Below are 20,891 nucleotides of genomic sequence, written 5' to 3' on the forward strand. Positions count from 1 at the left end.
TAAACAGGCACAGCCTCTCCGAGGCCCTGATGGGAAGCACAGGTGCTGACCAGGTCGTCCTCCCGGCTCCGTGGGAACCCACGCTCAGCCTCCCCTGCCGCGGGCAGACAGCTGCGGGGGCCTCCGCCTGCTCGCTCAGCCTCTCAGCCCTGCCTGCTGAGCCTTGCTTGTCCCCGTGCGCCTCCGCAGCCCCTGCTCCACGCCCCCGCTCTGGACTGCCCTGGCCGCTGAACTGCCGGCCGCCCTGGCCGCCATCCTCAGGCCTGGGGAGGCGCAGTGCTCCGCTTGGGTTCCTGGGGCTCCTGGCCATCTGGGCTAGAGAGTGCCTTCCGGGGAAAAGTGCATGAGTCTTGAACTACTCCAGTGTGGTTTCTTTTTCCAGCGGTTGAATCCTGTCCTTTTTTTCCCCCCTGCTTTTGGTCACTCTCTGATTCCTTCAGTTATTTTGTTCAGAGTTTATAATTGTTAGCAAGTAAATCTGAATTTAATGGCAGGTAAATCTGCCATTACCCCAGTTGGAATTTCAGTAAATGAGAGCTGAGCAAATAAAATCTAAAAAACATAGGCACAAATTATGGTATATCTAGTAAAGACTGCAAAGACAGATTATATACAGCTGGAGGGTAGGGCACGAAAGACTTGTTTGAAAAGACTGGCGCTCACTGCGAACCGTGAGAAACAGTCGTCATGGCCTTGGCCAGGCCGAGGTGGTGGTCTCCCACTGTACGCCAAGGGCAGTTAAGCTTGTAGGAGCTGTGGGTGCTTAAAGTTTTCCTTCCACTTAGTTTCTCCTAGCTCGGCTAATAATGAAATTAACAGACTCATAGAAAATCAAATTTCAATATGTGCACATGGGGAATTCACATAAACATGAAAGTTCCAAAGACAAAATTGGGTGTATGTGTCATTTTGGACAAAGGAGAGAAGAGGGGAACAGGGCCTTAGATTTCAGAAGTGAAAATGGACAATTTACAGGTAACTGGGGAGAGTGAAACAAACGTGGCAGGCAGATTTCCGCCAGGTAACCCAGAAACAGCAGGCTGTCCGGGATCCAACCCCGGGCAGCCAACGCCCAGCCGAACGCGGCTGCTGCGATGACCAGGGCTTCCTCCCTGGGGCAGGCCCCCCTCTGACTCCCGGGGCAGGAAAGGCAGGGCCCAGAGCTCCTTCTTGAGCCTTTTGTTTCACAGTCACCAGCTTAAAATCAGTACCCCAAAGGTGCAGTTTATGGGGTGGCAAAACTTCTCGGTCCCTTTCAGAACATACAGCTACATTTAGAGGAAAGTCAGCAAGCTGATATTCAAACAGCACTTTTAAAGAGTTTATTTGAAATAAGAGCCTTCATCAATAGTGTTCTTATTTGCTATTTTAGCAGCTGTTTATTTTCTAAACATTTTACTTTATTTTAAATATTGATTTTTTTTTTTCAGTTAAAACTTAATGTTAAATCCTGGAAAACAATTGTTTCTTACAGGGCTGACCCCTTGTCCAACATGGTTCTAACCTTCAGTACGAAAGAAGCCGCAGCTGCCTTTGCAGAAAAAAATGGTATGTTTCGTCTGTTTTCGTTTGGCTTTAATAAGTAAAATGAAGATACGATTTTATGTGCTTAACATTAATCAAAACCAGTCAGGGATATAGAATTTGAGTTGAAAGAAATTTTTCAGTGTATCTAATTCAGTAGTTTTAAGAATTTTACAGCATCAGAACACCCCCTTCTAGGAAAAAAAATCTAAAGTAGAGTGCCCACGCAGCGTGGAAAAGCCCAGCTGCTCTGATCTGGAGTAGAGGCAGGGAATGAAACTGCTAGCTGAACTCCTGCTCTCTTAATGAATCCCTCTGCAAAGTCTCTAACATTTGGTTTTCAACCCTAATTGAACCTTTCAATTTTGACACCTCTTTATTATTTTCTTACTGTGAGCCAAAACCCCACGTCTGTATTCCACCTAATAGCTCTTCAGTTGTTTCAAAATAGTTGTCCACGGTGTCCCTGCGTGCTCATCTCTGATCGCACCTACTCAGTCGTGCGCTTTCGCACCTCAGCGTGGTCTGGGGGCGCGGTGCCCGTAGGGCCGGCAGCGCTGCAGGCCCCCACCCTCGCGCCCAGAGCCACGTCCAGTCCCGCGGGCCCGCCCCAGGCTGCGCGCCCTGTGTCTTTTACACCCCCTTTCTCCTGCGCCTTTCGTGTGTGTAGATACACAAGTCTGCATTCCAGTTGCCGGCAGCATGCAGTGCTGTAGTGGGCCGCACGGGGCTGCGGCCCGGGAGCAGTGGGCTGTGCCACGCGGCCCGGCGGGTCTCGGCGCTGGCCCTGGGTGTGTGCGAGCGCCTCCCGACGCTCCCGCAGGGGGAATCCCGCAGCGGCGCGTGTCTCGGGGAGCATCCCCATTCTTAAGTGGCGCGGGTCCGTGTTGGTTTATGTTGGTCTTGCTCTCAAGAAAACGCAAAATGTTTTTCTCATTTTCTATTATTAAGCTTTGCAATACAGTAATGGAAAGAGGCTTTGGAGTTAGACCATCTGAATTCTGATCCTAGTTTTGCCACTTTGAAGCTCTACATGATTTTGAATTAATTTTATAATGAATGTAATGTTTTTTCATTGTTGAAAAAACGGTCTTAATAGACACTTGGTAACTATTTCTGCCATTTGTCTCGCTAGGGTTTAAATGCACTGCTGTGCATTTGTGCCTAATGCGTCCTGTTATTCTGTTAGCTGCTCACATAGAATTCGAATCTAATTTAGTTAGCGGTTTGAATGAGGTAACGTCTGTGTATTCTGTTGCTATAAGGCAGGATACAAATGTGAAAGATTGTTAGTACTGTCTAACATCTCTGATGTATCAGTGGGGAAGCACTGTACAGGTCACTGGCATTTTCACCCCAGGCGGCCCTGTGCAGCCTGTGGCCAAGGGTCTGAGGCTGCACCGCCTGGGTAGGGGCCCGCGCAAGCCTCGCTGCTGCCAGGGCCTGTACCGCTCTCCCCGGTGCGCGGCGGGCGCTGTCGGGAGGGCTGAGTGGGGCGCTCAGAGGGAAGTGCTTAGGACACAGTGAAGTAGCTGGGTAATCGCACGTAACTTTATCCTATTAGTAGCAGACTTCTGAAAACTGCTAAAAATTTACATAAGTGTAATTCCTTATTGACACTGTCTTGGCAGTTTTCACATTTCTTGTTCTCAAAGTGCTCATAGTCTTTAAAATATTATTTTGATTTAAAATTAACATCACTCTCTTTAAACTGTTGTTGGGGAGGAAAATTTTTTTGTCTACCTTTCTAGGCTCTAATAATAAAATTACCTAAGAAAGATTACCAGGAGAGAAGCAGATTTAAACATACGTACCCAGGGCCCCCACAGGAACATGAGACCCGGGGACAGGCCATGCGGTTGAGGTCTCTGTGCCTCCCTGAGCAGGGATAGGGTGAGCCCGGGGCTCCCAGCGGGAGCAGGGCAACTCACAGGACGTGGTGAGCAGGGGTGTTCTGCCCTCCAGGTGGGCTGGGCATACAGAGGTCATTCCTGCTGACAGCTGTCTCTCAGGGCTAGGCCACCTCGCCGAAGGCTTCGAGGTGGCGAAGGGGAGGTAAAAGGTGTCCTCTGCCTGCTGCAGCTTGGTTGCGTCAGCTCGAAATGATCCATCCACAGGCCAAGGTGGCATATTTTGGGGTCACATATTTTACTCCCCTTTACTGTATTATAACTTACCAAAAACAGTTCTATTAATGTTTTCCATATTTGTAGCCTACCATATGTTATGTCTGACACCTTAAAGAGTGTTCCTTTGAGGTCTGTAATGTGAGTTTAATAACAGGAACTCTAATTAAACTGTTGGATCTCTGGTTAGTGTCTTTCTACGTGGTCACAAGGGTGCATGACTACGGTTGTCAATGTGAATTGCAGGTGTGAAGTAGCCACTGCTGCTTTTGAGATCAGGCGCTTTTCTAGTCTTATTTTTATCTTCCCAGGAAAGAAAATTGAGGACCATTATTACACTCAGTAGACGGTGTAACTTGAACAAGCACCGTGGATGGTACTGTAAAAGACTCCAGGCTAACAGTGGGTCAGGGGTTTTAACATACAAGGCAGCAGGAGCTAAATCTGTCTTAGTCACTGCTTTGTACTTAGCACAAAACCTACATAATGGAGACTTCATGTCTGGTGAAATTACTGACTTTCTAAAGTGCATTTCTCCACTCAAGAGTCTGAGGCCACTCTTACCTCCTAGGAGAGTCCTCAGTGATTATCCCGCCCGCAATTCACTCTAGTACTTGTGCTCTTCCAGGTTTATTTAAAGTTTAGCGCACAGATCTTTCCGCAGACAAGGGCTGTTTCTCTACCTATTATGGCAGTAAGTCTAAACCACCAGTGGGTGGCACAGAGTCGCCGGGTGAAGGGTGTTTCTGACCTCGCCCAGTGCGCCCTCCGTTCTGGAGTAAGGGGACAGATCCGTGGGACGGTCCTCCCCACACACCTCACATCGTTTCCTTGTGCTAGTGCTGCCGCGTGGCTGGTGGACCTGTGTTCCGGTAAGTTAAGGCATGAGGAGGAAATGGTTCAGAGGCGTGAATATGTAAAGACTACGGGATGGAGGGGCCAGTAGCTGGGCTTCTCCTGCCACTACCGTCTGCTCGCAGGGGAGCTTGAGCAAGTTTTGATCCACTGCACTCGGCTTTCAGTGAGCACGCGCCCCACCTTGCAGTGGGGCAGGGACTAGGCGCCGCTCAGTGGCTGCAGACTTGGAGGTGGTCAGCCCGGGACTGGCGGCCTGTCTGTGTTTCTTTACTGCCAGGCCAGGTGCCTGAGTTCGTGGTCCGCTCCAGCAGGAAGAAGGTGAGTGGTTGTTGATGTAGATGGTTCTGTTTTGATAGTAAAATTTGGGAAAGGTTGTCCATTTATGAGCATTAAATATTTGCCTTTCAGGAGTGTCTAGACCTAGGGGACTAGGGTAAAGCTGCCACACACACAAAAGTTGTTTATTTGGGGACTGTTCTGAAAATGAAAACCTACCTTTTATTCCCTTCTTAGTTTTCTTGTTTCCCTTACTTTTCCCTTACTTTTAAATGGTTAAAAAAGAAGGGGTCAGAACCATCGTTTCCCTTGAGCAAAGACTGAGTGCCCTCCGCTGGCCCCCCTCCCCGCCTGCTCCTCGCCTCCCCCTCCCCCAGCACACAAAGAAAATGGAAGCGCCCCCGTGTCCCGTGGCCTGAACCCCAGGTCCTCAGCCTGCGGGTCTCCCTGTGACACTTCCCTGAGAAACTGTTCAAGGGCACTCTTTTTCTCTTGTTACAAAGAAAGGTTATCAGGGCTTCCTCTGAAGTGTAGATGAACCTCACTTCAGTTCTCTGAGTCCTGGGAAGGCCGCCATTCTCATCTGACGTGCCTGGCTCGTCTGCTTTCCCAGAGGGGTCCGGGGGTGGGCGGGAGGAGAAGGCGGCTGCCGGGAGGGGGCGGGGGTGTAGTTGTGGGCGCTGTCGGGGAGCCCGGAGACCTGCGCTGCCCCAAGGTAATGGCCCACAGGGCCGTGGGAGGGCAGGGGGACTGTCCTGGGTGTGCCGGTGTATGCCCCCCACCCCGGGGAGCAGTTTCTCCGCCCTGTAAGCTATAAAAACTCTCTGAAATTCTCAAAATAGAGCATTTCTTTCAAGAATAGGAGGGGCAGAGGACAGGCTGTGCAGCTGCACTCTGTTCCTGGAGGGCCTGTGGGGAGGGAAACCCACCTCTGCAGTAACGCAGGGGGAGGCGGCGGCCGGGCCCTGACCCAGGGAGACACACAGGCGGTCAGGGGTGTGGCCCGGCTCCGAAGCGCCTGCAGGAGACACCCGCAGCGCGGCCTGGGCCTGCAGCAGCCTCCACGTCCAACCGGGGGCTCCACCTCACAGCCGCACGCCTGAAACAGGGCGCCTGCCAAACAGGTTAAGAATCTTGACTCTCATGCAGATATGAAATGCATGTTAAAGAATTTATTTTACTCATGTTATAAAGGAACTAGGTAGATGGCATAACCACTCGAAAGTAAAAGTATAAACAGCAGAGATTCGTGTACGAAAAGGCAGGCCGGCCTGTAGGAAGCAGGAGGGCCCACCGGCAGAATTGGAGTTGAGAGGGCCTGCGCCGAAGTTGCTACCAGAGGGACCCCGGGCCTAATTTGCATATCTGTCGGTGGTACATGATTTAAAAAGTTACAAAAAGCTGAAAGATAAGGAATTGAGCTGAAATCTGAGAACCAGTAAGGGCACACCATAGATGATTACCGTTGTCCATTGAAATAAAGTTTGTGTCCTCCCCACTTTTTGATTAAAAAAAAAAATGTCAAAGATTTACAATCACAAAACAAGATGAAGCTACTATTTGGCTTGATGATTTACATAGGTGTAGCAAGACTATTAATTTGCCTCTGTATTTTGTCACCTCAAAATATGTCACGGCAAAGTAAGAATTATTTTAGGCTTTTAACTTTAAGAAACATCAGATATGGGAGAAGCTCTGAAAAATCAAGTAGAAGTGACCCCTTTTATAAAGACATTTACATTTGGAACTGCGGCGGGGGTGGGGTGGCCTTACCTATAGAGACTCTTGTCAGGGCCCGAGGCACAGACTTCCTCTGTGCAGCCCCTTCTGCCCTCACCTGGAGCCACTTTCGCCTGTTAATCCATCTCATGTCAGTGTAATTCTTCAACCAGCTGGGGAACTAAGAGGAGAGGGGGATTTTACCCTCCCCCACACCACCATAGGGGAGGAAAAAGATTCCGCCTCCATCAGTCCAGGTCCCTTGCCGAGGCTCCCTGCAGTACCTGGTAAAATGGAAACAGGAGTTTAACAACAGGTATGCCTCCTGTTTGCACAGAGAGACTGGAAATCGGAGCAGCCCCCAAATGGCCCTGGCCGTCACCTACAGACTTGCCGCCAGCAGGAGACAGGAGGCGGCGGAGGTGGGAGAGGGTCAGGCCCACGGGGAAGCGGCACGGCCGTCCCGGGACGCCGTCCCCAGCCCCTCCCGTGGTGGCGGTTTCCAGAGGCCAAGCCCCTTCTGGTCCAGAGCAGGGGACGCCCCGCCGGCCCTGATTCCCCTCACGAGCGCAAGTGTCCCTCGCAAAGGGGCAGCTTTCACTCTGGCTGCCGGGAGTTTTCTGTATTGACTCTGTCTTAAAAACAAGCAGTACAAGACAGTCCTTACACCAAAGGGGCATATTTTGGGATGACATTCTGCTCCCTTTCGTCACATAGGTTTTCTTACATTTGCTTGGCTGAAAATTTTCATAAGGAATCTTAAATTGGACTTTTCAGAGCCTCTTGAGACTAGGAAGCCAAACGAACAGCTTGCCACCAGATTTCCCCTGTGGTACATATTAATTTGGGCAAATGCCTTCCTTCTCAAGGTCCCCAGAGTACCCTGAGGTGCCCAGAATATCCTGAGGTTCGTGACCTCCTTAGGGAACCCTGTATGCCGAGTGCCAGGGCACCTTCCCTAGGAGGACTCAGTAAGCGTTGGCTGTGGGAGGTCAGCCTTCGTTCCTTAAAAAGGGTCTGGTCCTGTCTGACGAAATGAACATCATTATCAAATATGCAATCTCAGTGAAGGCTTTGCTTGCATAGCCATTGTTTCCAGTTATGTTCTAAAAACAGGTGGGCCTGCTGTCTGTCGTTCGTCACGTACAGATCACGCTGTCACCATGAAAATGAGTGTTCAACGAGAGTTCTTACATTCCGTAGCTGTCGTGCAAGGAGAGCAAGGTATCCTTTACAGACGAGATAAGCTTTAGTTTACAAAGCAGAGTCTCCTAACTTGTAATGAATTATATGTCCAGAAACAGAACATTAAAACAATATCAAAAGTATCCCAAACCAGAGATACAGTCATCCCGCCTCATTCACTCTGTCTTGTGTCATTAATCCTTGCCTCGCTGGGTATCTTTATGTGTTTCTCAACTGGATGGAGTTCTGGGCATCCTGGCTGGTCTGCCGGAGTGGTCTCAGAAGCCTGTTCCAGAAGCCCCTTACAAGGCTCTCCTCCGTGGGTCTCCAGGTCTCCCTCTAGAGACAGAGAGCTCTCTGGCCTGCAGCTGGTGGCGGAGCTGTGAGGAGAGCAGCAGAGGAAAAGAAGAAAATCTGTACATACACGATAAGAGGCTTAAGATGCCTGTTTTAACACGAGTGATAAATTTCAGAAGTAAAATAAATGCACTCATAACAAGAATAATGCAGTTTAAAAGCCATTCCAAAAATGTTATAGACACAGTATCTATAAACAATCATTTAAGTGTATTTTCAAAGACAGTGAATGTTCATCTATGTTACAAAAGTGGATGAACAAGATTTTTACAGAGAATGACATAATCTGACATATTGAGATATGGCATAATAGTCTTGAGACATGAATATGCTAAACATGTAGTATGAATATTCCAAATATATATCAGGAATACCAAGATGAGAGATTCAGTGTGGAGTGGATCCTAAATACCTATGTATTCATAAAACCTGACACCCTCGTACCCGTCAGAACGGCTAGTCTCAGGAAGTCGGCGTGTAACGCCTGTCGGTGGGACTGCTCACTGGCGCGGCCAGGATGGCAGACCGTGTGCGGGTTCCGCAGGAAACCAGATCTACGCCACCTCTCGGTATTTATCCAGAGAAAATGGGCACACTGGTTTGAAAAGATGGATGCACCCTTGTGCTCACTGCAGCATTTTTATAACAGCCAAGATACGGCAGTAACCTAGGTGTCGGTTGATAGATGAATGTTTAGAGGGAGGTGTGGTGCATATGCACAATGCAGTATTACGCAGCAATAAAAAGAGAATAAATCTTACCATTTGAGGCAACGTGGGTGGACCTAGAGGATATTATCTAAGTGAAAGAAGTCAGAGAAAGACAATTGTCTATTTCACTTACGTGTGGAATCTAAAAACAAAACAAATGAACAAAAATCGACTCCTAAGAGACCCAAGGGATGGCTGCCAGAGGGGAGGCGTACGGGGGCGTGGGGAAGGTGAAGGGGAGTCTAGTCAATAATACTGTGGTATGTTTGCATGGTGCTGGGTGAGCACATTTAGGGTGTGAACGTTTTAAGTCCCAATGTGGCATACTTGAAACTAATATTGTGTACTGACTGTGCTTAAATTAGAAATACACAAATAAAGCTCCATCAATAGGTGATTTTCGTTCCCAATGGATATGTTCTGGCCTAGAAGAAAGAAGATCCGAACTAAAGTCCAGATCGGACTGTGGTGCAGTCTCAGGCAGGGCAATGCCAGGGCTCTGGCACATACCGCAAGCCCGGCCAGGAACAGATAGGGCGCTGGCTGGTGTCCACGCTGAGCACGCAGCGCCCAGCCCCTGCAATGCGCCCAGGTGCAGCGCGTGCGCGGGCCGGAGCTCGGGGTGGCGCGGCTCCGCCCCTGCCAGGGCAGCGCCCCTGCCTAGCCCAGTGCAGGGCGACGGGCGGGGCAGCGCAACAAAATGGCCCAGCAATTCCTGCGCCGGCCTTTGTGAGGCCGGGGCACGCATCCCCGTGGCCCCCAGAGGCCTCTAGGGGTCTCAGAGCTTTAGGAACAGAGGTGTCTCTAATGCTTTACTTCGTTACATTTGGGACATGATTTGGAGCAGGCAGAAATCGATACTCGTCAGTAGCTTTGGACACTTAGGATGGGGGTAGGGTCGGGGGTGTCCACTGCAGAGTGACAGTAAAGCTCGGAAACACAAACGTAGACGGCGTTGTGACTGGTCAGAACCCGAGCTCGTACATCAGCTGTCCAGGACTCAAAGCCAGCACAAAGCAAATGAGGTTCTTCTGTGAGCTGCAGGATGTGTGCGATCTGGGCGGGTCAGCCAGAAAGTGGACCCGTCCCCCGCTTCCCATGTGAAAGCCATAAACTGTGAACTGATGATGCAGGCCAACTTTGCTAAGATTGAAACATTTCATAGCTTTTCAGAATTGTTAGCCATATTGTAATCTAAAACAAAATTTCCTTTTTGTAAATAATATATAACTTTTTTTTAAAATTATCTATTTATTTTTAGAGAGAGGTGAAGGGAGGGAGAAAGAAAGAGAGAAACATCGGTGTGTGACAGAACATTGGTCAGTCAGTCGCGTCTTGTAACACCCCGACCTGGGACTAGCCTGCAACTCAGGCATGTGCCCTGACTATGAATCTAACTGGTGACCTCTTGGTTTGTGGGACGATGGCCAACCCACTGAGCCACACCAGTCTGGGCAATGAGATACAACATTTTAAAAATTTATTTATTTCAGAAATAGAGACGGAGAAACATCAATTTCTTTTTCCGCTTGTGGATGCATTCATTGGTTGATTCTTGTATGTGCCCTGACCAGGGATCAAAAGCACAGCCTTGGCATATCTAGACGATGCTCTGACCAACTGAGCTACTGGCCAGGGCCATATGTAACTTTATCCATCCATTCAGGTTTTATCTTTCATGAGACTTTCTCATTCTGGGTAATCAGTCATTTTACAAAGGACCTTACTCTTGCCACCTTAGTAAACAAAACACGTCCCGTTACTTTTCACACACAATTATACCCCTTGCCACTGTTGGCTGCTGGTAGAGTGTCATTTATATAGGTTGATTAGATTAATTATATCCTTTAGCCAAAGTTATTTTCATTTCATAGAGAAAACAGAGGTAGTTGAAAACTTAAACACCAGCATTTTAGGCTAACAAAACTCGTAAGGTGACAAAACACAACTTTCTGCAATTCTTTATGGGCCAACTTCTCCAAGTGGCAAAGATGAATGTGTGCATTAAGAAACCCAAAGAGTTCTGGTTGGGTGGCTCAGTTGGTTGGAGCATCATCTCATACACCAAAAGGTTGCAGGTTTGATTCCTGGTCTGGGCACATACTTGGGTTGTGGGTTCAGTCCCCAGTTAGGGTGCATACAGGAGGCAACCAATTCATGTTTCTTTCTTCCTCCCTCTCTCTAAAATCAATAAACATATCTTTGGGTGAGGATTTTAAAAAAAGAATCCCAAAGATACACCCTCTCTGAAATATATAAAAATGAGAAGCAGAAATATATAAACTTAAGTTTTGCTTAGTGATCAATGTTCGGTATTCTTATAAATGATCTAGGTACCTAATAATATTCATTAATATCTAAGGTTTTAAGTTACCCAAAATCTTGGAAATTAATTTATGGTGACATACTACAAAACATAATTCTGTTGAAATAAAATTGTCAGAATAATGAAGCAATTTGGAGAAATACGAATATACATTTTTCAGGATTGTAAACATTAAACGAAGTAATGCTAGTTTATTTCATCAGTAAACTTGTGTCAGTTTAGAAAGAACATGTCGAAGAAGAGTAAAAAACCAATGTTTGTATTATATTTAAACTAATGAATTGGGGGAAACAGCTATTTTTTCAACCAAAATTATTAAATATGTTTGCCAGAGATTTACCTATATAATCTGAACTTGAATTCTTAAATGTTTCTTAGGTCCTATAAGAATACCTTTTAAATATAGCACATTAAAAGTATTAGAAGTTTTGCTTCCTTGTTTTTTAGAATTTTAGGAATAATCTATTTATATTTAAGCACAGAACAGAGCCCCTTAAAGAGATTTTATTATATAATTCATTAACAACATCTAGTGGTAGAAAAACATTACCTACGCCTGTGATAGGAGGTAAAGACCTTCCTGAATTGACAGGCCTGTAGTGGGACATGTAGGCACATAGAGAGCTTAGAGCTTTAATTCTAGAATGTCAGCCATGGGTTAATTAGTACATGCAGAATTGTGAAAGTCACTGGTTCATACTGAGGAACTGTTCTTCGGTCAGTGTGTGCACGTTCTTCTTTTATTTGAGCTCAAATAGACAGGAAACACCAATACACCACATGTTCTGTTTCTTTCTTGCCCAACAGAGAATAGATCTCTAAGACCATTAATCTATTTATAGGAATCATCAAATGATCAGACTGTAAAACCTATTCCCAAGCATAGTAAGAACAAAATTAAAATTGGAAAAAATAGAGTCAGCAAATTCTCTTGTGCTCACCTGTTGGAGCCAAGAGAAGACATGCCTGGGTTTAAAAATAAGGTACACATTGCCCTGGCCTGGCGGCTCATTTGGTTGGAGCGTCATCCACGCAACAAAAGGCTGTGGGTTCGACTCTTGGTCAGGGCACATACCTGGGTTGTGGGTTTGATCCCGTCGGGGTGCGTATGCGAGGCAGCCAGTCAGTGTTTCTCACACGGATGTTTCCCTCTCTCCCTCCCCTCCTCTCTCCACAATCAATAAAACATATCCCCACTTGAGGATTTAAGAAAAAGGAAACGTCCACACCATTGCTGAAGTTTGCCTGGCTTCGAGTGGCGACTCTACGCTGCATCTCAGTGGAACCGCCCAACTTGTTATAAGGGAATGCATTCTGAGATGAAATAATTCTAATATAAATGTAAACGAGCATATGCTGAAGAATTTATTTTTTTCATGAAAGAGGCAGTACAGCTCAAATTTATAGTGTTAAAGGAATGTTGAGATGAATTGCAGATGAAGACAAAACTGGTTTTTGGGGAAAGGGGGGGGGGAGTGGAGAGTTACCAGACAGGACAGGATTTAAACATCTATCAATTAGTGTTGACTCCTGCTATTCATGGTAGTTACGTTCTGTAAAGTCACCATAAACACTAAATTAGCGAATATGGAAATACTGCTCCTGGGAAAATACAGGGTTAGGTTCCTGTGAGTGTCTGGTCACAGTATTTTGTTGACCGATCAATACTTTGTTTTCATGCGTATTTCTGTGTAAACGTATATTGTTGATTGCTGAGCACTGAACTCATGGCCAGCAGCCTGCAATCACGCCTGGACAAAGTGCACCCACCAGCCGCGGGCATGTCCCAGCCCTCTGGCGCGCAGGACGTGGAAGGCACTGCCGCAGGGCCGGTTTACACAGGGACGTCACCAGCAGGGGCACAGCAGGAAAGAATGTGTCTGTAAGTAGACTGTGGAAAGGACACTTGTTTACAGTACACGAGGTGAAACCAAAAGGCGGAGCATTGCCTGGTGCGACCTCGGCTGGGACATGTGTGCTGGGTGACAAATTTATCACTGCTCTGGGCATGTCATGAATGCCCATGGAAGCATCATAAATATTTGGGCTTACAAATGCATTTTAGTGAGCAGGAGAATTTGCAAATATCAGCTCTGCAAATAATGAGCATTACTAGCACCGACAACGTGCAGAGTTGCAGAGTAACTTGGGGACAGCGGGCGGGGCTCCGGCCAACACAGGGGCGCTGTGGGCAGCACGCCGTCTCCTGCGGAAGTGCCCAGCTCTCCCCTCCCTCACCATCGCCTCAGCCCCCAGGCTCTGGCTGGGGAAGCGCGCCGCGGCCTTCTGGGCTCCTCCGGGAGCGAGGCGGGCGCTTGGGTGGCACGGAGAGTCCGCAGTGATGTTCCTGGAGAGGCGGCTTTCTGTGTGGCAGCTGGGCGAGGCTCCTGGGGGTTAAACGGGGCCCTGGGGACCCCTGTGAACACATGACGCCCAGGCTGGCCTCTGAGAGGGGTTTTTGGACATCCACATTGTTTAGATTTTTCTCTAGAAAAGCGTGTTTTAAATTTCTGTTAACCTATTTTCAAATGTACTCCTGGAACACAAACCAGTTTGTTTTGTGTCGGATTCTGAATGCCGCGGTTCTGACTGCCGCTTTGGAAGTAGATCGATCATACTCTACAGCCACCGTACGTGCAAAGGCTGAACTCGAGGTGGATGTTGATCGCCGCACCGCAGGCGGGTCCCTTCTGGAGGCGCTGCAGCTGTGGCATGTACGCGCGGCTGCATATCCCGTGTTTTTCGTGCCTTACTTTGTCACCCTACTTGCTAGTTGAAATCATTTTATATAATTTCTGTGGAAAGAATTACTTTGCCTGTGTATCCGAAACACTTGTCCTCCATTTTATTTTCTAAAACAGGGTCTAAGATACTTTTGAATTATTCTGAAACTCCCACTCTCCCCACCCCAAACATTAGGTACTTGGGAATTTCAAAGTAGAGGGACTTTAAAGTGAAATTCCTGGAAAGCTGCCTCCCTCTTTTAACTTGTATCTTCAACAGTTGATGCTCCGTCTCAGGCAGGTGTGGCGTGGGTGCGTCGCCTGGCGCACTGGCGAGGAGTCCTGCCACCTCCCAAGCCCCCGCGCGCCTCACCCCGACCTCCAGAGCCTCTGCTGCTCCGACCCCCCACCCCTGTGGGCAGTGACTGCCAGTTCTGGCCGCTTGTGCCAAACTATGTGCTCGTTCCTGCTTGGTGCACAAATGGGCAGTGGGGAAAAAAGTCGTTAGACGGCTCGCCTCCGGACTAATGCTGGGGTTGGAGAGTAGGTCACTGGAGGAGAGGGCCCGGCTGCAGAACCTGAACCAGGGCTTCCCGAGGGAACGTGGTGTACCAGAGGTCAAAGCGCGGGTGGCTGTTCCTCCGTATTTTTGTATTACGGAACCAAGTAGAAAATGGTTCCGCACATAAAAATGAACGGAATTGATTTTCTTTTTCTGTCTCACACATGGAATTCACAAGTTAATTGTGGTCTGGTTTGTTCAGAGGTTTTATGTTTTGTTTTGTTTTTGGTGGCATTTGAAAAGAATACTCCAAACGTTCTTATCATAGAAAGTAGAATATCCCAGCTACAGTGTGGAGGCTGACACAATAAATGGGCATATTTCTGGGGAAGAAAGTGGAGTATAGCGTATTACAGATTGTATTTTAAGTTTAGTAGAGGTTTTGCCATAGTGTACTTCCTTGACGTAAGGCCTTAAAGTTCCAACTGCCTTTGTGAAAGTGTCCCCATGCTTAGATGAGCACCCCTGCTACCGGGTGGCCCTCCCCAGTGGGCAGTGAGCGCGGCCCCGGGAGCCCCCCGGCCCAGCCCAGGTGGCCCGCGCCTCGGGACGCGACCTCCCGCTGGCGCCCAGCTGGGAAGCAGGGCCTGCAGGCTGCCCGTGGTTTTGCACGAGCTCTCCTCACAGCGTGGGCACTTGCACTTCATGATTCCACTCAGAAAATCAAGCTTAACTTTTTTTTTTTTAAACAGCCTTATTTGGGGGCTGCGAAGAAATTCTCATAGACATTCAAACCGTTCACAGATAAGACTCTACTCTTAATCCCTGTGTGGCATTGCTTGCGAGTCATGTTACTCTGTCTTTAAGAACACGTTTCAAATGGGAAGTGGAAAAGATGAGCCCAGTTCACGTAATGTGCCCCTTTAGGTGCGACCGTTCAGTGTCTTTCCAAGTGTTGTTCGGACAGTTACTGTAGTTCGTCTTGTTAGCCGAAGCTTATGTCGTTCAGGAGCCGTTGTAATGCCGCAACATCACAGAAAGCGGCTTGGGGACGATCATGCTGCGATGTAGAGCGGGACCAGGCGCTGGAGAGGGAGGCGCAGACCTGCCTCAGATTCTGGACAGGGTTTCAGACGAGAGGCGGTTGTTCCAACGCCAGCCCTCCACCGCAGAAAAGCTTTCTGAATGTTGCATGGAAAGTCCAAGGGGAGGGAGACACAGATGGCGACCTGAGTTTGTCTCTGTTGTGAGGTGTCATTAGACGTCCTTGCGCCCTCCTTCGCTTTGACGGAATCTGAGAAGCAGAGTTGCCTGAGCAGCTTTGGGAACACAGTAGTCTTCCACAGAGAAGTGTGAGGGACAGACCCCCCCCCCCCGCCCTCCGCTGGCCCCCCAGCGGTCACGGTGGCTGTGCAGAGCCGTGACTAGAGGCCGGGCTGTTGGCAAATGCAGGTCTGCCCCACGGCTGGGTGTGTTCGTTTTCACAGGGCGCTCTGCCCGTCCACGTCCCAGGCCCTGTCACGACACCCTGTTTATCATGGTTGCCACCATCAGCAGCAGCTAGTGTGGCCCCCCGGCCCTGTGCCCAAGAGCCAGCTTGCGTTCTGTCTGCGCACAAAGCACGCCCTCTCACCTCACAGGGACCCGGTGGCGTTTCGGGCTCAGGCGCAGAAGAGGGACTAGAGCCGCGCCTGCCCCCTGACGCCATGAAGCAGGTAGCACGGGTCTTCTCCCCGTGCGGCAGGGAGAGCGACGAACCCTCTGAGTGAGAAAGTGACTGTGGGGCGGGGAGGGGGGCACGATGCCACTCCTGCCTGTTTCTAAGTGCGCCCCCTCCCCAGTCCCTCTGCCCATGTCCCGCTGGGCTGGGGAGAGCGTGCGGGGCGGTGGGGGAGTGGGGGCGGACTCGGGAGGGAGCCTGTGTGCTCTGCCCGTGGCCTGGGAGGAAAGGTCAGGGGGCCTGGGGTTTACTCACCGCCTTTGGGACCAGACGCAGCATCTCACAATATCCGCTTCCTTCCCCCAGCTGGTGGGCGGCAGACGGGGGCACTTACAGACGTGAAGGGGAAAAGTTGTGAAGTCACCCAACTGAAAGGAGTGGGTGACATAGATAAAAAGTGCCATTCCAGGGTATTGGTGTAGAAGTGCAGTTTTAGTTACGTGGCAGTGAAAGGCACAGCTTTAAACTCAACCTGGTTAAATCCTGGCGTTGCCCCTTAGTAGCCAGGCAGCTTTAGGCCGCTTATCTTCTCTACAGTTTATTTTTCTTCTCATAATTAAGTACGAAATTGGTGTATAATAATGTCTACCCCGTAAGCCATGCCGCCTGTGAACTCCATTGTAAAACTCAATAAAAATACGTTTAAGGCACTTCGCACAGGCCGGGGGACAGAGGGCACAGGACAGTGGGCCTTCCTGCCTCGAGGCCCGTCATCCGCTCTTCGGGCCTGCGCCCTCTTGTCCCAGATGTCACGAGACCAGGCCCTGGCATCTGTCCTGCGGGTCCTCGCTCCAGTGTGACCGCCCTCGGGCCGGCCTCCCGGGCCTCCGCCTCTCACATGTCTTCCCCTCAGTGCACGCGAGCACGTAAGGCGCATTTTTAGTCATAGGCATCACTGCCGTCACACCTCATGGAGTGCACATTCACTTCCTCGCTTCGCTGCCTTTGCTGCCTTGAAGTTTGAGAATTTATGGTTTTATTCACTGCTTTGCCTCTGGTGTTAACCGGTCCCTGACCCAGAGCAGGCAGGCAGTACAGTTTATTAAATGAATAGTAAATGCTCATTAAATGTCGTTGTTGTTTACCTTCTCTTTTGAATTGAGTGTTTTGACAATTACCAGCATCATTTGTTGACTGATGAAGGAAGAACCTGAGGAGTTCATGTTAAAGCTATTTCAACATCATGCCCAGTTCACAGTATCAATTTGCTTACTAAAAACCTGTTTCTATTGTTAATAACCAGGCCAGATTATACCTAACTAGATCCAAAGCATTACAAAATCAAAATTATGGGTTCCAATGTGATAGCGCTTTTATTCACACTAATAGCTGTCGTAGAAGAAGTGTTGTAAGTTACAAACCAAACTTGGGGGAGAAGTAACAGCTTGGCGCTTACCCAGCGCTTACTGTGCGCCACAGGGACGGGGCGGGGCGGCGCGGCGCGGGCTGCAGAGTTGGGCTGCGCGTGTTGAAATCCTGGCTCTGCCCTTCCGGGCTCAGTGGCCTTGTGCTGTTTCCCCAACCACTCTGTGCCTCAGTTTCCTCAAGTGTAGAAAGACTTTAGGAAAGTGCCTTTCTCATTCAGCATCAGGTGCTTTCTAAGCGCTTGATATGAGGTAGCTGCCCAATCCTCATGACAGCCTGTGGATAGGCACTTTTCTTATCCCCCTCAGGAAGTTTTTTGAAACGCAGACAACCACTTTCAGTGCGCCTGCTTTAGCCGGGTTCTCCCACAGACATACAGAGCTGGGTGATAGCCTTTGTTGGGGTCAGTGGGCAGAAAAGCACTCAAAACTTTCGCTGCTCTGACAGTAATGTTATGTTAACCAAGTGACTCAAACCAGCATCTTCTCTCCTGGATTCTGATGTTTAATTTGTATTTTTTAAATAATGGGTTTCATGTGCTTTTTCTGCTTCTTCCTTTCCTTATAGCAAATGAAGAGGAGTTCTAGCAGGGGGGTCATTAATTCTCCCCCCTTGTTGGAGACTGACACAGGCGATAGGACGGGTGTCCTTGGGCCGCTGGCATTTCAGAGGCTTCACTTTTGTGGCATCATGGAATTCTGGGGGCCGTGGAATGTAAGCTGCGCAGCAGCAGGCGCGAGCCCCCAGGAGGCACTGGGACTGAGAACGGCTCACAAGATCAAGAGGCTCCCTCAGTTAGACTGTGTAGTACTGAACTTGGACATACTATACATGGCTGCATGATTCAGCCATGAGTCAGATGTTTCAAGACAAATTATTTGAAGAAAGTTCTGAGAGAGAGAAATGATAAATTACAGGGGCGGATAATGGATCTTAGGAAGAAAAGTTAAAGTCACAGAAGCTGCTTGGACTGGGGGGTAGAGGAATAATGTAATCATATGTGAAGAGGAGGCTACTGATAGGGTTGCTGTCCATATCGTAAGGAAACTGAAGAACTGGACGTAAAACAGAAGACACAGACATAGGTAAATCCAGTTCTCAGAAGTATGAGACACAGTGAGGGCCCCGCTCAGAAGGGAACAGACCATGTAGACGGTGCTTCTCTCTCAAACTTCTGTGCACGGCAGCCTCCTGGGTCAGCAGCCAAGTGCCCGATCCCAGGCTCCCACCAGCGTTTCCGACCCAGTGGGCCTGTGGTCGGGCTGAGAATGGGCACTGCCAGGTACTTCTATGGGATTCTGATGCAGATAGCCCCGAGACAAATGTTGGAAATTATTTTGAGTTTCACCAGTAGCCTATTGAAGTCCAGGGAGCTGCACTGAGCGATCTCTCATGGTTTCCTCCAACTCTGTGACTTCCGCAGATGAGCATGGATATGTTTTTGCATGTCACTTTGAGAGCTCTGAACTGTTGTCGAGGCACCTGCGTTTAGAAAACAGAGACGCGTTATATTGGTCAGGGCTCCTTGAGGCCGTTATGAGCTAAGCCACATATTAAACCACATAGAGGAATGGAATATTTCTTATAATACATAACCATTGGTAATTGAACAAAGCATATGGACAAGCAGAAATCAAGTGATGGGTTACCCCTTTAATTGAAGACATAGGAAATCACCTTCAGGCAATATTTTGAATCCCCTTGTCACACAGGATATTAAGGGAACAAATTACTAAGTAAGTATTTATATTTCAGATGTGTTGACATGTGCTCCTGATGATAAATGAACACTGGATTTATGGACATGAGCTCTGCTCACTGTGTTCTTCAGGTGTGCTCTTTAATTCTGTTCCTGTAAGTTTGTTTTTGTTTTCTAGGATGGAGCTATGACATTGAAGAGAGGAAGGTTCCAAAACCCAAGTCCAAGTCTTATGGCGCAAACTTTTCTTGGAACAAAAGAACAAGAGTATCCACAAAATAGATTGGCACCGACTGAATCTCTGTGAATCAAGTCAGCTGTGCCGTATTTATAGTCCGTGTATAATACAGCTCTTCAACTGCTAATAAATTTGACCTTTCAACTACAGTTACATTTTCTGGTGTTTAGTCTAAATGTTTTTTGATGTCTCAAGTTGGACATGTTACAATTTCTTACATAAAGAGGAGATTTGAAGTATTACACCTCTAGGAAATGTCAGGACTTAAAATCTGTTAAAAAGGACTGCAGCCGCAGCCCTGAGAGCTTGCGCTTTTTATAGCCCTTCTCAGGCGAATGGTGGTCATAAACTGCCAGCCCTCATTACTAAAATGCGTTCTTAGAAATTCTTGTGTTTTATCATGGATAGAGAATCATGATTACATTGCAATCTGATCAATCTAAACCCAAATCTTATTGGGGTTCTCTTCTTTAATTAGGACTTTATATTCTCTAAGCTACTTTGAGCCTGACACCATCTACAATAGATAAAAAGAAATCCAAACACAAAACTAAGATTGTCATCAACATACAAGAAAAAGAGAGTAAGAGAAAAACTACAAAAAATATCAAACCACTTAATAAAATGGCAATGATCTACATACCCATCAATAATTTCTCTGGACAAAATGTTCCAATGAAAAGACATAGGGTAGCTGAATGAATAAATAAAAGACCGGTACATATGCTCCCCACAAGAGACCCACCTCAGAACAAAGGACCTACAGAGACTGAAAGCAAAGAGATGGAAAAAGATATTCATGCAAGTGGAAACGAAAATAAACCTGGGGTAGCAGTACTTATACCTGACAAAATAGACTTTAAAGCAATGGCTATAACAAGAGGCAAAGAAGGGCATTTCATAATAATAAAGGGGTCAATCCATCAAGAGGGTATAACTCTTATAAACATCTAGGCATCCAACATAGGAGCACCTATATACAAAAAGCAGATAGTGACCAACATAAAGGGAGAGAGCACCAGTAATACAGTCACAGTTGGGGACTTTAACACCCCACTGGCATCAGTGGGTAGATCATCCAGACAGAAAATCAACAAGGAAACAGTGGCTCTAAATGACACATTAGACCGGATGGACTTCTTTTTCTCAAGTGCACATGGAACTCAAAGAGGAAAAGAGACAACTGACTCCACAGAAATACAAAGTACTATCAGGAAATACTACTAACAGTTAAGTGTCAACAAATGGGACAACCTGGAAGGTATGGATCAATTCCTAGATCTTCCAGAGCTGAATGAGGAACAAAGTCTGAACAAACCAATAGTAAAATCAAAACAGTAATCAGAAACTTCCAACAACCAAAAGTCCTAGACCAGACAAATGGCCTCACAGATGAATTTTACCAACATTCAAAGAGCAATTACTGCTATCCTAAAAAAGTGCCAAAAAATTGAAGAGGTGGGGGAATGCTCTGAAACTGGTTTTATGAGCCTGGCATCACCCTGATATCAAAACCGGACAAAGACACTACAAAAAGAAAAAAGAAAATTATAGGGCAGTGAC

At 47.8% G+C, this 20,891-nt stretch overlaps 1 protein-coding gene across 1 annotated transcript in view; it reads left to right on the forward strand.

Moving 5' to 3' along the window:
- The window catches only part of NDUFS4 (NADH:ubiquinone oxidoreductase subunit S4), an 80,133-nt gene extending 60,656 nt beyond the window's left edge, over window positions 1–19,477 (forward strand). The window contains exons 4-5 of the mRNA XM_054575337.1: window positions 1,475–1,548; window positions 19,269–19,477. Coding sequence (XP_054431312.1) covers window positions 1,475–1,548; window positions 19,269–19,372 — 178 coding nt within the window. The 3' untranslated portion in view covers window positions 19,373–19,477. The remainder of the gene's footprint in view (window positions 1–1,474; window positions 1,549–19,268) is intronic.
- The last annotated feature ends 1,414 nt before the right edge of the window (window positions 19,478–20,891 follow it).

The sequence above is a fragment of the Pteronotus mesoamericanus genome, unplaced genomic scaffold, assembly GCF_021234165.1.
Source record: "Pteronotus mesoamericanus isolate MK-2021 breed Mesoamerican mustached bat unplaced genomic scaffold, CSHL_Meso_final contig_29, whole genome shotgun sequence".
Classification (NCBI taxonomy): Eukaryota; Metazoa; Chordata; class Mammalia; order Chiroptera; family Mormoopidae; genus Pteronotus; species Pteronotus mesoamericanus.